Genomic DNA, 13,083 nt, shown 5'->3' with positions numbered 1-13,083 from the left:
AACATACACCTACACACACATTTTTAAGTCGCCAATCCATCTATCAACGTGTGTTTTTGGACTGTAGGAGGAAACCCACGCAGACACAGGGAGAACACAACACACTCCTCACAGACAGTCACCCGGAGGAAACCCACACAGACACAGGGAGAACACACCACACTCCTCACAGACAGTAACCCGGAGGAAACCCACACAGACACAGGGAGAACACAACACACTCCTCACAGACAGTCACCTGGAGGAAACCCACGCAGGCACAGGGAGAACACACCACACTCCTCACAGACAGTCACCCGGAGGAAACCCATGCAGACACGGAGAACACACCACACTCCTCACAGACAGTCACCAGGAGGACACCCACGCAGACACAGGGAGAACACACCACACTCCTCACAGTCACCCGGAGGAAACCCATGCAGACACAGGGAGAACACACCACACTCCTCACAGACAGTCACCCGGAGAAAACCCACGCAGACACAGGGAAAACACAACACACTCCTCACAGACAGTCACCCAGAGCGGGGCTTGAGCCCACAATCCCAGGACCCTGGAGCTGTGTGACTGCCACACTACTGACACTGAGTGGCACAGTGGGTCAGCAGGTAATCACATAAGCAAATACAGCAACTCAGCAACTCAACAGTGGTTTAAAACATGAAGATTACCTAATTACATGTATTAGCCTGGCAGCTCCAGTGCAATCAGCTGTGAATCAGCTGTAAATCAGACATGTATAGCAGTCACATTTGAGGTCATGCGCCGAGTTACCTGTGCTTTCTGGAGTGGTGCCATTCGGCAGCAGAGCACAGCGCTGCAGTTTCTGCAAATATCCAAAAAAATCTCTTTATAGTTTCCTCCACTGCCACCCTGAGACGGCTTCATCACTGCAGACAGTGTCGCTCCATCAATAATCAGCCCGTAGTCCTGAAAATCACCAGAAAGTCTACACACACACACACACAATATTCTATGGTTAAATCAGTTATATTAGTAGCTATCAATCAAGATCTTCTTTAAAACTAATGGAATAATCAGAGTTTTTAAATACGACCAATAAAAATATATTTAACTCTGAAAGTTACGAATGCTTATTGCCCAGTTTGACTACGCCCTCATCTCTACCAGTGCACTGACCCTGTGTATGTGTCTCTGGTCATGCTGCCGTGGTGTCGGAGCACTGTCCTGCTGAGGTCAAACAGCACATCATGCAGACTCTGCTCCTCTGTGCGTTTGGTGGTGAGCTCCAGGATCTGTGTGTTGCGGTGGAAAAGCTTGCTGGCATAGCAGGTAGCTGCAGCAGTCTCCATCTTGTCACCCGTCAACACCCACACCTTCATCCCAGCCTTGTGCAGAGACTCAATGGTGTCCGCTGCTTTGTCCTGGAGCCTGTAACAGAGCGAGAACACCATCAGACCACTTAGAGAAAACAAGGGACAATATTTCTGGGAGGAAAATGTGAATGACTTATTGCGGGCAAGTCTAAGGCTGAATCTCTAATGGCTCCCTACTCCCTAAATACTTCACTGCATAAGTCATGAAACTATGGTTCTGAGGCATGGATGTTATTTAATGTTACACAGGAAGCTTATGGTCCAAAATAACTAGAAATTCAATACACATTTGGGAGCTGAAGCCATTATTCATATAATTCATAGCGCACAAAGGTAGGCAGCCAAAATTAAGCAGTAAACAATACACTAAACATTACAACAGAACACTGCTTTATTCATGTTATACAATGACAAAGCACTCATATAACATATGTTCCCACATTAGCATCTGTATCTACAGTTGTGGGGCAAATGGGGTGGAGTCACTTGTAAGCTATTGCAAACACATGAGTGGTAGTGCGCTAACCGGTGGACTTTACTTGCTGCTAGCATTGTCAGCATTTCTGGGAGGGGTTCTCTTTTAATGGCTAGCTCTACAGTGGTGTCACAGGCTAGTACACTGTGTAATTAAGCTGCACAGCAGTGAGGATTCACAGCCCTGCACCACTGCCAGACAATTACTGCACAATCCCCCCACTGCGGACTGCCTGCAGCACTGCCATTTCAAGAGAACAGCTGCCAGTTCAGACTGCAACAGCCCCACTCTACTTCACCTCCGTACCTTTGGCTGACATTGTGTGAAATTCTCAACCCTTTATTTAACGTCCAATTACTTGAGCAAATCTCACTGGGTTTTTACAACACAGCCTTTAAAATGAGTAGTTTGGTGAGAATTTGATTTCACACACATTTCCCTTTCTTTAGACAAGATATCTTTGGTGTCAGAAGTTTGATTCTCGAGTTTTTTACTGATGTACCATCTAAGGTAGATAATGTGAAGGTGTTTTACAACAATTAGCATTGTGTAGTAACTGCACTGCTGTTTTATCTATATATCTATACAGCTATACCAAAAAAAAACCCTGAACTTAGGCAAAATGATTGCCCAGTTGTATATGTAACCGTATTCCATATAATTCCTAAAACTTCAAGATTGGTTTCATAATATTTAGACTCTTTCGAAAAACAATTTATTAAAAAATAACATGAAAAGTAGCTCCATCTACCAAGCACTGATACACAACATGACAAACTGGACTCTGCAGCTACAGAAACCACATTCCCACCCCCGAGATCTCTAAATATACTGACTGATAACTTCATATATGATTTGCGTCTTGACAAAGAAATACGAGCATCAGACGATATCACCACTTTGTCAGAGGCACTTTCCATTCTAGGACTCTGATCGATTCCAGAGGGGCTCTAATTACTTTATCCCATCGTTAATCGCTGACAGCTAAGCCTACCGGACGGACTCTATTGACCGGCTGTGCAATTAATGTGAACAACCGACTGCTTATAGAGCTCACGTGTTCCTGTATCTGACGCGGGACTTGATAGAGCTTCACAATGATGTCAACACCAGTGAAGGTGTCAATGGAAGTCAAGTGGTCGCCTGCCAACTGCTGATAAAATGAATACATTAATAGCTCTTATGACATCTATTGACTTCAGAAGAAAATCTGGCTGGTCTTGGACTACCTTCTCCTCTTAATTGATAAGTTCAGTTAGAAATTACTTATCTAATCTGCTTCAGTGTATTGTCCCCTCTTTGTTCCATTTCTTCTCTTCTGAGCTCCTGCACTTGGTATCAGCGTTATACATATGTAATGAGTGCTGAGGGAAGTGTGAGCATGGAGCATATCCAGCATTAAGTAAAACAAACAGTTGCCCTAGATTAGGCCTGTCATGAATGTGAAATTTTATCATCTGCTGATAAACAACATAAATCACCACAGTGCTGTCAGAAATGAGAATATTATTTGTGTCCTAAAACCAAAATAAATCTGAATTAATGCATTTTCTGCTGCTGTTGTTTTATTTATCTTAAATGTATGTGCCCATCAGATAGGAACATACCCAATTCACATTCTGTTTGCTGTGATGTAAAAAAGTAACTGTGAAAGCTGTCAATTCTGGAACGCAAGTGGCATCTTACATAATCCCAAATACAATAGCTACAATCAGACACTATATGTAGTGAAAGTAGCTCTTCGTCATGAGGTTTTAAAGAAAACAATGCCAAAAACAGAAAGACATTCTTTTCAAACCTTGCAATGTTCCCAAAAATGGTTCTCCTACTACCTTAAGTCAAAGAGCCATTTTGGGAAACATTATCTTTAAGAGAATATGGCACTGCCTGAACGGAACAGTTTTATAGACATTCGCATTTGAGTCAAACCAAGCCTTTTAGAGAATAAAGAAGGTAAGTAGGTAATTGCCCTTCAAAATGGCTGCAGGGATTCTATCCAGAGAAAGTGTGGAGAGGGACTTTTATAAATGTCTTTCTGAAGAAGTGATTTGACAAACACTACCAACAGTGGCTCAGAAACAAGAGTGAAAACCACTGACATAGAGCCATTCAATGAACAAACAAATCAAAGATGATTCAGATCCAGTCTGAATCCAGATCCACTTTTTTTTTTTGATTCTGATCCTGACTTTCTGAGTCATGACACACCTGTCCTCGACAGCTGTGGCTCCTAGGAGGATAAAGTCTCTTTCGATGACGTCATAAGCCTCAGCCAGCTTCTTGTCTCGGTCCTGCAGAGCCAGCTTAGCACTGCTGAGACGATGACACACCTGCTCATACTCCTCCCAACTCAGCTTCTTATAGGCCACGCAAAGGGTCCGCAATCCCTCCTAATAAAGACACAGGAAAGTTAAACACACTGTCATTCACCTCTGATACACAAGCTAGAATCAAAGGTTCACGTAACACCATTCTCTCTCAAACTGAACCTTTAACATAACACATTTTAGTGCTGGCAAATATTTATGAGAAATTTCAAATATTTTTTTTCTACTAATGAGAAAAACAAAAAGGTTTACAGAAACAAAAAAGACATATAGAATGGGTAGTCAAACCCCTAATTTTTAGGGGTCCTGATTTGAACCCTAAACTACTTCAGCTTGAAAATACAGTTCACCAAATAACAGTTCTGCAGAAGCTTTTAGCTTAAATTATGGAAAGAGCAACATCATTTAGTCTAGTCAGTGCTAATCAGTGCTTCAGTGTAGGTCACATTAGCATGCTAGCTAACTTTATTTAGCTTCTACTGTATCTGGCCCCCTATCTCAGAAAATAAACACTGTCACTATGGAAACCACATGCACTGGTCAGGGCCGAAGCTAAAGGCAACTGAGCCCTCTCCAAAATTATGTCAACCCCTGCCAGGGGGTACTGGCAATTGTCCCGGCCAAAAACTGTCAACACCAGAGCAGAGAGAGAGAAAGAGAGAAAGTCAAAAATCCCAACACTGCTTCCAGTAGTTTCACATATTCATATGAGGGACAAACCTGAATATACACTTAACCTGGGCCAAAACTGAAAAACAGAGTGCTGAACTGAGAACAGCTTTCCAGCCTCTTTATAGTGATCACAGAGTTAAATATAGATTTGATACATTGAGAACTACTAGTTAAATTCAAAATAAGAATATTTTACAGGTGTATATATAGTGTAGTTAACTGTCACAGTTAACATCAGTATTAAAAGCATATATCTGTGATGTGATGCACAGATACAAGGCATATAGCTGTATTTCTAAATACACATATACAACTGAGAGTGTTAAGTGGAACCTCCATGCCACTGCTGGACTGAATAGTTCAACAGCGACCAGTCCAGTGACCACTGATGAAGGACCAGAGGACGGCCAAAACAAACTGTGCAGCAATAGATGAGCTTTGACTTTTTGTAGAACCACGGAGTGCACCTATAAGGTAAGTGGATATGATCAACTGGACAGTGTGTGTAGATAAAAGAAGGTCATTTAATATTATGGTCCATCGGTGTAGACATTTATGGGAGGTGCATTTAGGTACAGTACACCCAGTACATCCAACTAAACCACATCACTTCTCAGTTCTGATCCAAGCCATTATTCCACCTCTGAGATTCTTTATAAAACACTAGCTAAGCTCTTAAGACAATAGTGTGGGGCAGTGTCAAATGCCTTCAATAAATTATATATAACTATATAAACTACTAAGCAGAATTTTGAAAAATGTAAGTATAATATTTAAAATAAATAAATAAATAAATAAATAAAAAGTAAGCACCTGCACAACAGGAAAAAATAAAAAGAAATATGACATTGCAGATACTTTCCTTTGTAGAACAAAGCCTATATTCCCCCCTGATGAGTCAGAGTACATCACGAAACTCCCAAAAAAAGCAAAAGCTCCTCCCAAAAAACATACCGCACAAGGTTCCTGAAGGTTCTACCATGGTAACGGATGCAAGCTATAAATAACCTCTTTGGGCAAAATGATAAAAGAGGATCTTTTGAATTTTTTTGTTGTTTTTTTTTGCTCACCACAGCATTGTGCTCTACTCGTGCCCGGACCTGGTCCACTTTCCCAGAGATGACCCTTGGGAAAATAGAAGAGTCGGCACCTTTACAGAACAGGTACAACTCCCCTGAGATCAGCACAGAAAAAACAAAAACACAGACAATTAGCCGTGAAAATACAAACAACACATTACAAACCAGCAACAGCTCAGTCAACTGATTTAAATAATCAATTTATGCATGATTATTATTTATTACTTTTATAATTACTGTTGTATTTCTCCCATGTTTATATCTGTGACATGTAGGTCATGTTAATATGCTAGCCACAGACTAATCCATTTCTAAAAAAAGTATTGGCCTATTTCTAAGAATACAGAGGAAACAGAGAGAACTGGATCCCAAATCATTTAATGACCGTAAACCAATTTACAAAAAAAATGTCTCATATGGGTGTATAAGGAGTGTATCGTCACTGTCCAATTAAAAACAGGTATCTCCCAAAATAGTAACTTTACAGGAGAACGGAAAAAAAAATCTTAAGTTTCAATGGAAGACAATGTAAGAAAATGATAAATAAATAAATAAATAAATACAAAGATTCCAAGTAATTTTGGAGCATTTCTATTGGTCATTTGTCATTAAATTTTCACACAGTGTGAAAGATAGCTGCTGTGTTCAAACAATGTAGTAAACTAAAAATCGACAAAAAAAAAAAAACGATTTCAGAACTGAGATTTCGTGTTGTAATATAGGCTAGGGCAGTATAGTGGGCAGTATAGTGGGGTGTAAACCCTCTTACCTGAGCTGGACCTGACTATAACACTCATTCGCCTTCTCACAGAGTCGAAGTTTAACACCTCCAGCAACTCAAACCTGAAAAAGTGCACACAGACAAAACTGTAAGCGAATCAAGTATTTGCATTTCTTTATTGTATTTTGCAGATGCACATGAACATCTGACATAGACATACATTCATTTATTCATTCGTTCATCATCTGTAACCCTTATCCAGTTCAGGGCGGCAGTGGGTCCAGAGCCTACGCGGAATCATTGGGCGCAAGGCGGGAATACACCCTGGAGGGGGCGCCAGTCCTTCACAGGGCAACACACACTCTCACACCTATGGACACTTTTTTTTTTTTTTTTTTTTGAGTCGTCAATTCACCTACCAATGTGTGTTTTTGGACTGTGGGAGGAAACCAGAGCACCCGGAGGAAACCCACACAGACACAGGGAGAACACACCACACTCCTCACAGACAGTCACCCGGAGGAAACCCACGCGCACACAGGGAGTCACCCAGAGTGACTGTGGGAGGAAACCCAGACAGACACGGGGAGAACACACCAAACTCCTCACAGACAGTCACTCGTAGCAAGACTCGAACCCACAACCTCCAGGTCCCTGGAGCTGTGTGACTGTGACACTACATGCTGCGCCACCGTGCCGCACCAATTTTACATATCTGAACCTGATAATGTAAGTAGCATACAAGGTTAAACACACACACAAACACAGGTAGAGGGCAGAGACAGGAACAGGTGGTGTAGTCTAGAGGAGAGGGAGAGGGAGAGAGAGAGAGACTAACACACTCATCTGTAGGGCACCATGTTGTGGAGCTAATTACCAGCTACAGACATGCACTCAGTCCTCAAGGGTAGAGAAAGGACACACACATTTTCACACACACAAACCCCTGTTCAAATTGGCCAGTTAATTTGCAGCATGACTGACAGTTTTACTGCTCATGCTTCCAAAGCCACCACAACACACACATACAACACTAAGAACAGTAATATAATGCACACAGGTAGATACATCACCATTAAACTCATGCCCTCTTCAGTTTACACAGTAAGTCACTTTAAATTGAATATCACTGAGAATGCAAATTAAAAATTTAAAGTGGGGATATATTCATTACTGCGTTTGATAATTGACATTATTCATCAAATCATTGTTGTGATTCTACTTAGAACCCAAAAGTATGTCATTCAAAACATCTTTGTTCATGAACTTATATCAAGTGCTTTGATTTGACCAGCTCCCAAAGCCAGTGGGTTAAAAAATATATAAACATTATACTTAGAGGCTCACCTCTCAATCTCATCCTCCCTGTTGAGAATCTCCATGTGGTTGTCTTTCAAGCGCATGTAGGTGAAGCCCAGCCTGAGGAACAGAGACACCAAGCAGTGGGAAACAAGATGGTAACATCAGTGTCATTCTTTACATGCTGAGGTCAAACTGGAACAAACAATGGACTGTACAGGCCAGATACCCACAATTACTGCATGTATGTACATGACCTAAAAATGTGGGTCTTTAAGGTTTAACAGTGTTATTATATTCAATCTACACCTTAACTCAAAACAGAGAAGCATCTGTGCAACTTAAAATAATGTCTCTGCAATGTAATGTTGCCCCATTAATGACATACCCTTCAGTGAGGATACTAGGGTTGGGCGGTATAACGATAATACCATATACCGCGGTGTTTAAAAATGTGAACGGTATCTTAAAACGAGGGCGGTGTTTATGACGTGTGAGTGGTGTGTCAAATTTCGGTTCTGTGTCTTTAAATGTCGGCTAAAATGTTCATGTGAATTTAAGAGAGCCACAGGGAGGGGGCGCTGTGGGAGCTCAATGACTGCTGATGTCACGGTCTGAAAACGGGTGGGGGGGAGGAACACAAGCCCAGTAGCCCACCGCAGTTGTAAATTTAGCTCTAAGTTTGGGTTAAAAGAGAAAGGAAGAAAGCTGTAAACAGACAAAATACTCAGAAAATCCTTCACTCGACTTTGTGCTCAAATTTATATGGCTTTATCCTCTAAATATGTGTGTTTTGGGGCTCAATTCGCTGAAAAATCTACTGTGGGGTCCTAAACCACAAGTGTCCGTTAGCACCAGCTGTGCTTCTAAACAGTGTACACCTTCTTATTTCGCTTATTTTCAAACCTTCCTGTTCCCTCAGCACCAGCTGCTGAAGTTTGCTTTCTCAGAAACGGGTTTTTATCGTCAAGACGTGTGTCGGTGTGCACTGTTGGGCTGTGTTTATCTAAATTCACTCAACTTCCTGCTCACAGGTATAAGGCTGAGCTCAGCCTGACAGAGCACCCCCTCCCCCCACGATAATACCGTATACCGAGATAATATTTTGAGACGGTATGAAAAATGCGGATACCGCCCATCCCTAGAGGATACCATCACAGTGATAGTTTACTCCAGATAACATTTCTCTGTAGTGTGTGTATGCATTATAGATGTAGGCTTGACTCGGAGTGTGTGTTTTCTCACCTCTTCATGCCCTCCACCAGTGCCACCTCATCAGGGGAAGAGGAGATGTAAAAGGACGTTGATTTCCCCTGGTGAAGTCCCCTCTTAATGCCGTCCACAGTTTCCTCCTCTTTCACCTGCACCGTGTGACACAAACACAGTGCCCGGAAAAACAGCTCCTCATGCTCCTGAAAATACACAGCAAACTAATAAATGTCACGACACACATCTTGCCACTGAAGCGTCACCATTAAAGGAGCAATTAGTATGTTTATTTTGTTTCTGAATTACAACACTCAGAATGAAGAATCACACTGCTTTGTATTCCCTGAATTAATTTGTTTATGCTTCATACAGCTGGTCCCCCACCTGGGGCAGCCACAATTCCTGACATATCCAGGCTAATAGATGGCTAATAGGCAACAGCTGTTTCATAACATGAAGAAGAATCACTGGAGAAAATAACTGACTGTTCTTTTAATGTTGAAAGCCACTTTGAATTAGACTGCCTCTGAATGAACTGATAGCCTATGGTCCAGGGTGTGTTTCTGCTTGGCCCCTAATGATTCAGGGTAGGCTCCAGATAGACTGCGATTATGATCAGGGTGAAGCGGTCACACTTAGAATGACTGGGTGAAAGAATCCTTAATGCAGATTTCTTTAAAAAAAAAAAAAAAAACGCAAATTATTTAGTTATAATACAAATAAAAAGAAAGAAGAGTGAAAAACTAGACAACAGTTTTTGCATGTTCTATGAGCAGGTGGAACTGCAGTCCTTCTAAATACACCTCTCTCTATGATATCATCCATGGTGTTAACTGATTTTGTAAAGGGTATCATATTGCCTCTGCTTTTTCCAAAGTAAGAACTCAATAAAAGAAGAGTTGGTATAATGCCACAGCCACACCCATGTCACTGGAGCCCGTTTCTGCTCTCTTTATAAACACATGATCAACTGTCTGAGTCCTTATACGACCTGAAAGAAGTGACAATGAGTTCAAGGAGGAAAATATATTCATATATATACACATTTATATACACCCAGTAAACAATTAGCCGTTGATTCAACGTTGAAATAACGTAATGACTGCCGTCTAATCAACGTTCTCTTAAGGTTGAAAATGAAAGTTGAAAAGACATCCAAACACAGACATTGAAAAGACGACTATTAGACGTGTTTTGGACGTCCATTGACGTTATTAATTGGTCCCGAAATAAATTACTTGTATAAAACGCGTTTTGGACGTCCACTGACGTTATCGATTGGTCACCACTTAACTAACTTATTAAGATGGATTTTGGACGTCCATTGACGTTATTAATTGGTCCCGAAATAAATTACTTGTATAAAACGCGTTTTGGACGTCCACTGACGTTATCGATTGGTCACCACTTAACTAACTTATTAAGATGGATTTTGGACGTCCATTGACGTTTAAAATATGTCCTTGACGGACAGACTACTTTTAGACCTATTTTGAACGTCCAGGGACGTTCCTTGTTTACTGGGCATTTATATATAAATAAATGAGGAGGCTTCCTAGCTCCTAAAAAGCAAAGTAACTTTAGCTAATGACAGAACCGTGCATTTCCTCAAAAATCAGCTGATATCTGGACCTGGGTCCATCCTGATAAAGACATTTTTTTTTATTTGTAACATGACTTTATTCTGATGAAGAATATGCAGAAGTGTGTTCTCTGTGCATGTCTCATTTCACTAAAAAATGCATCTGCCATTTTAAACCAGTCCAAACCTTTGCCACTTTTTATACAGTCAACGTTTGAAACCACAGTGCACCATGTAGACACTGAACAAACATAATAATGAAGCTTCTCCACACAGTGGAACTGCAGTGGATCCATTACCTTTAAATGTCATTAGCAGATAATGGAGCAGTCAGACGGAGTGAGAATTCTCCAGCTAACAGACGACTCGGGATTAGCCTGATGTAACCTTCTTATGAAATGACCACATTTAAAAGTATAATTGCGGAGGAGTGGATCTGAATGTACTTTGAGAGTTCTGCAGCGAGACCTTTTCTTAATCGCTTGCGTTCATTTGTCATGTCAGTAAAGATGATTTATCACTGAAAATAAGGCTGAATTAATCTGTGTTCTTTTACAGCAGAGAGATTGGATTAGTGCAGTGTAAAAAGAGTCATTCCATTGAGGTAAATCTTCTCTTCTACTGAAAACTATACATAAAAATCCATAGGTTCTGAATTTATGGCAATTTTAAGTTGCAGCTGTAGTTGGCTAAGGGATATCTGGTCTTCCAATATAAATTCAGAGAGAAACTATGCAGTCTTTAACCACAAATAGTAATTTGAATACATGTCCCTGTGCTTAGAAAACATCTGAAAGCCCAGTGACGCAAAACATACTTATAAAAGAAGCAGTCGCTGAATCAGTAGGTTTTCTCTTCTTCTTCCAACTAATCAAGTGCACTAAATCAGAAGGATTTCTGAGACTTCTAATTACAAAAGCACAAATAGCTAATTTAAAATCTCCTCCTTTCTGCAGGCTAATGTAGCCTAGTGTCACACGAATTGTTTTATGCAAAAGCAGTTTGACATTTTCCTCATGAAAATTTCAACAAACTTTTGAAGGAGAAGATCTGAGCAGAGTGTAATAACAACATGGCTTAAGGCACAGGGGGGAATGTTAGATTCAAATGCCAGTGGCTCATATAGAATAACCTTTTTATTTTCCGTGACAATATGAACGTACAGGCTTTAATGTGACCTCCTCTGAGAACCAGACTTGGTAAAGCTTAGAAATACAGAGCAAGGAAATGATGGCTAATATTGCCAACAATGAGTGCAATCAAATGGGCATCATGCCTACTCAATTTTAACTCATTGTTGGTGTCATTGCACCACCTGCAAATGTGGAATGTATGTGTCTTGAAGTGATAAAATCCCACCTTTCCCTCAGCGCTGGGTGAAGAGTCGATCATGTCTATGCTGGAAGCTCCTGACATGATCTGACCGTTGCAAATGGCATGAGGTACGTACACATGGCCATCCACACAGCACTCGATAAATTCCATGTTGTTTTCTGTCAGAGTTCCTGTTTTATCAGTGAACACATACTCCACCTGGGGAAAAACACAGAGAACAAAGGGACTGAACACTTATGACATCACTGTAAGCAGGAAGGAAAACTTTGCATAGCACCAACCCTCCTACAGCATTAATTACTCTAACACATTATTGTTAGTGCTTTTTACCTGTTGAAACATACATTGATAAATAATTATATGGCATGATGTGATGATGAAATATTCAGTAAAGAATTGATTATAAGTTATACACACAACAACAATTCCTCCACCAAACAATGCACTTAATTACCTGTAGACTATAGACACAAAGTAACAGGCAGGAACCTGAAGGTAGGGTGTTAGAGAAGTTTGGGGCTAAAAGACTGAGATAAACACAACACACTTTGAGAGCAGGATGCCCATTTATCACGACTGACTTTGATACGCTAACGCTGGTTTTAACTGATCTCCAGGTGGATCTCTAATTCATGAATGTTTCATCTATTACTCAACCACAGCAGTCAGCACTCACCTGTCCAAGCTCTTCGTTAAGATCCGATGTGTTGACAAGAGCGCCCTCACCCAGCTCTTCATCAAACATCTCGTCATCCCATGTGATGAAGTAAGAGCCCAGAAACTTCTGCATCTCCACAGTCACGTACATAGAGACAGGAATGATGTAGTTGAAGAGGACCATGAAAGCCAAGAAGTCAGTGAACGCTCGGATCAACTGTGAAACAAACAAAGAAAGGTCTCAGATCGAGGTACTGGTGTATTGTAGGAATAGGAGGGCAATACAAAACACGTCCACCTTTAAAACGCCAGTTTCCATGTGGAGGAGAGATACAGATGTTATCAATGCATTTGTGCAACTCAGGATGATGTATTATGGGAATAATT

The 13,083-nt window shown here is 40.9% G+C and overlaps 1 protein-coding gene across 4 annotated transcripts in view; it reads right to left on the bottom strand.

Annotated features, from left to right (window-relative positions):
• atp11a (ATPase phospholipid transporting 11A) overlaps positions 1-13,083 on the bottom strand; it is an 85,075-nt gene that overhangs the window by 19,497 nt on the left and 52,495 nt on the right. For all 4 annotated transcript variants that reach the window (XM_066661161.1, XM_066661162.1, XM_066661164.1 and 1 more), the window contains exons 12-20: positions 12,716-12,913; positions 12,064-12,237; positions 9,159-9,325; positions 7,962-8,033; positions 6,663-6,736; positions 5,885-5,988; positions 4,024-4,205; positions 1,144-1,395; positions 778-952 (exon numbers count right to left, since the gene is read on the bottom strand). In XM_066661161.1, the coding sequence (XP_066517258.1) occupies positions 778-952; positions 1,144-1,395; positions 4,024-4,205; positions 5,885-5,988; positions 6,663-6,736; positions 7,962-8,033; positions 9,159-9,325; positions 12,064-12,237; positions 12,716-12,913 (1,398 nt within the window). The remainder of the gene's footprint in view (positions 1-777; positions 953-1,143; positions 1,396-4,023; positions 4,206-5,884; positions 5,989-6,662; positions 6,737-7,961; positions 8,034-9,158; positions 9,326-12,063; positions 12,238-12,715; positions 12,914-13,083) is intronic.

The sequence above is a fragment of the Hoplias malabaricus genome, chromosome 2, assembly GCF_029633855.1.
Source record: "Hoplias malabaricus isolate fHopMal1 chromosome 2, fHopMal1.hap1, whole genome shotgun sequence".
NCBI lineage: Eukaryota > Metazoa > Chordata > Actinopteri > Characiformes > Erythrinidae > Hoplias > Hoplias malabaricus.
Note: the sequence above shows the minus strand (reverse complement) of the source record. Positions and strands in the feature narration are given on the sequence as shown.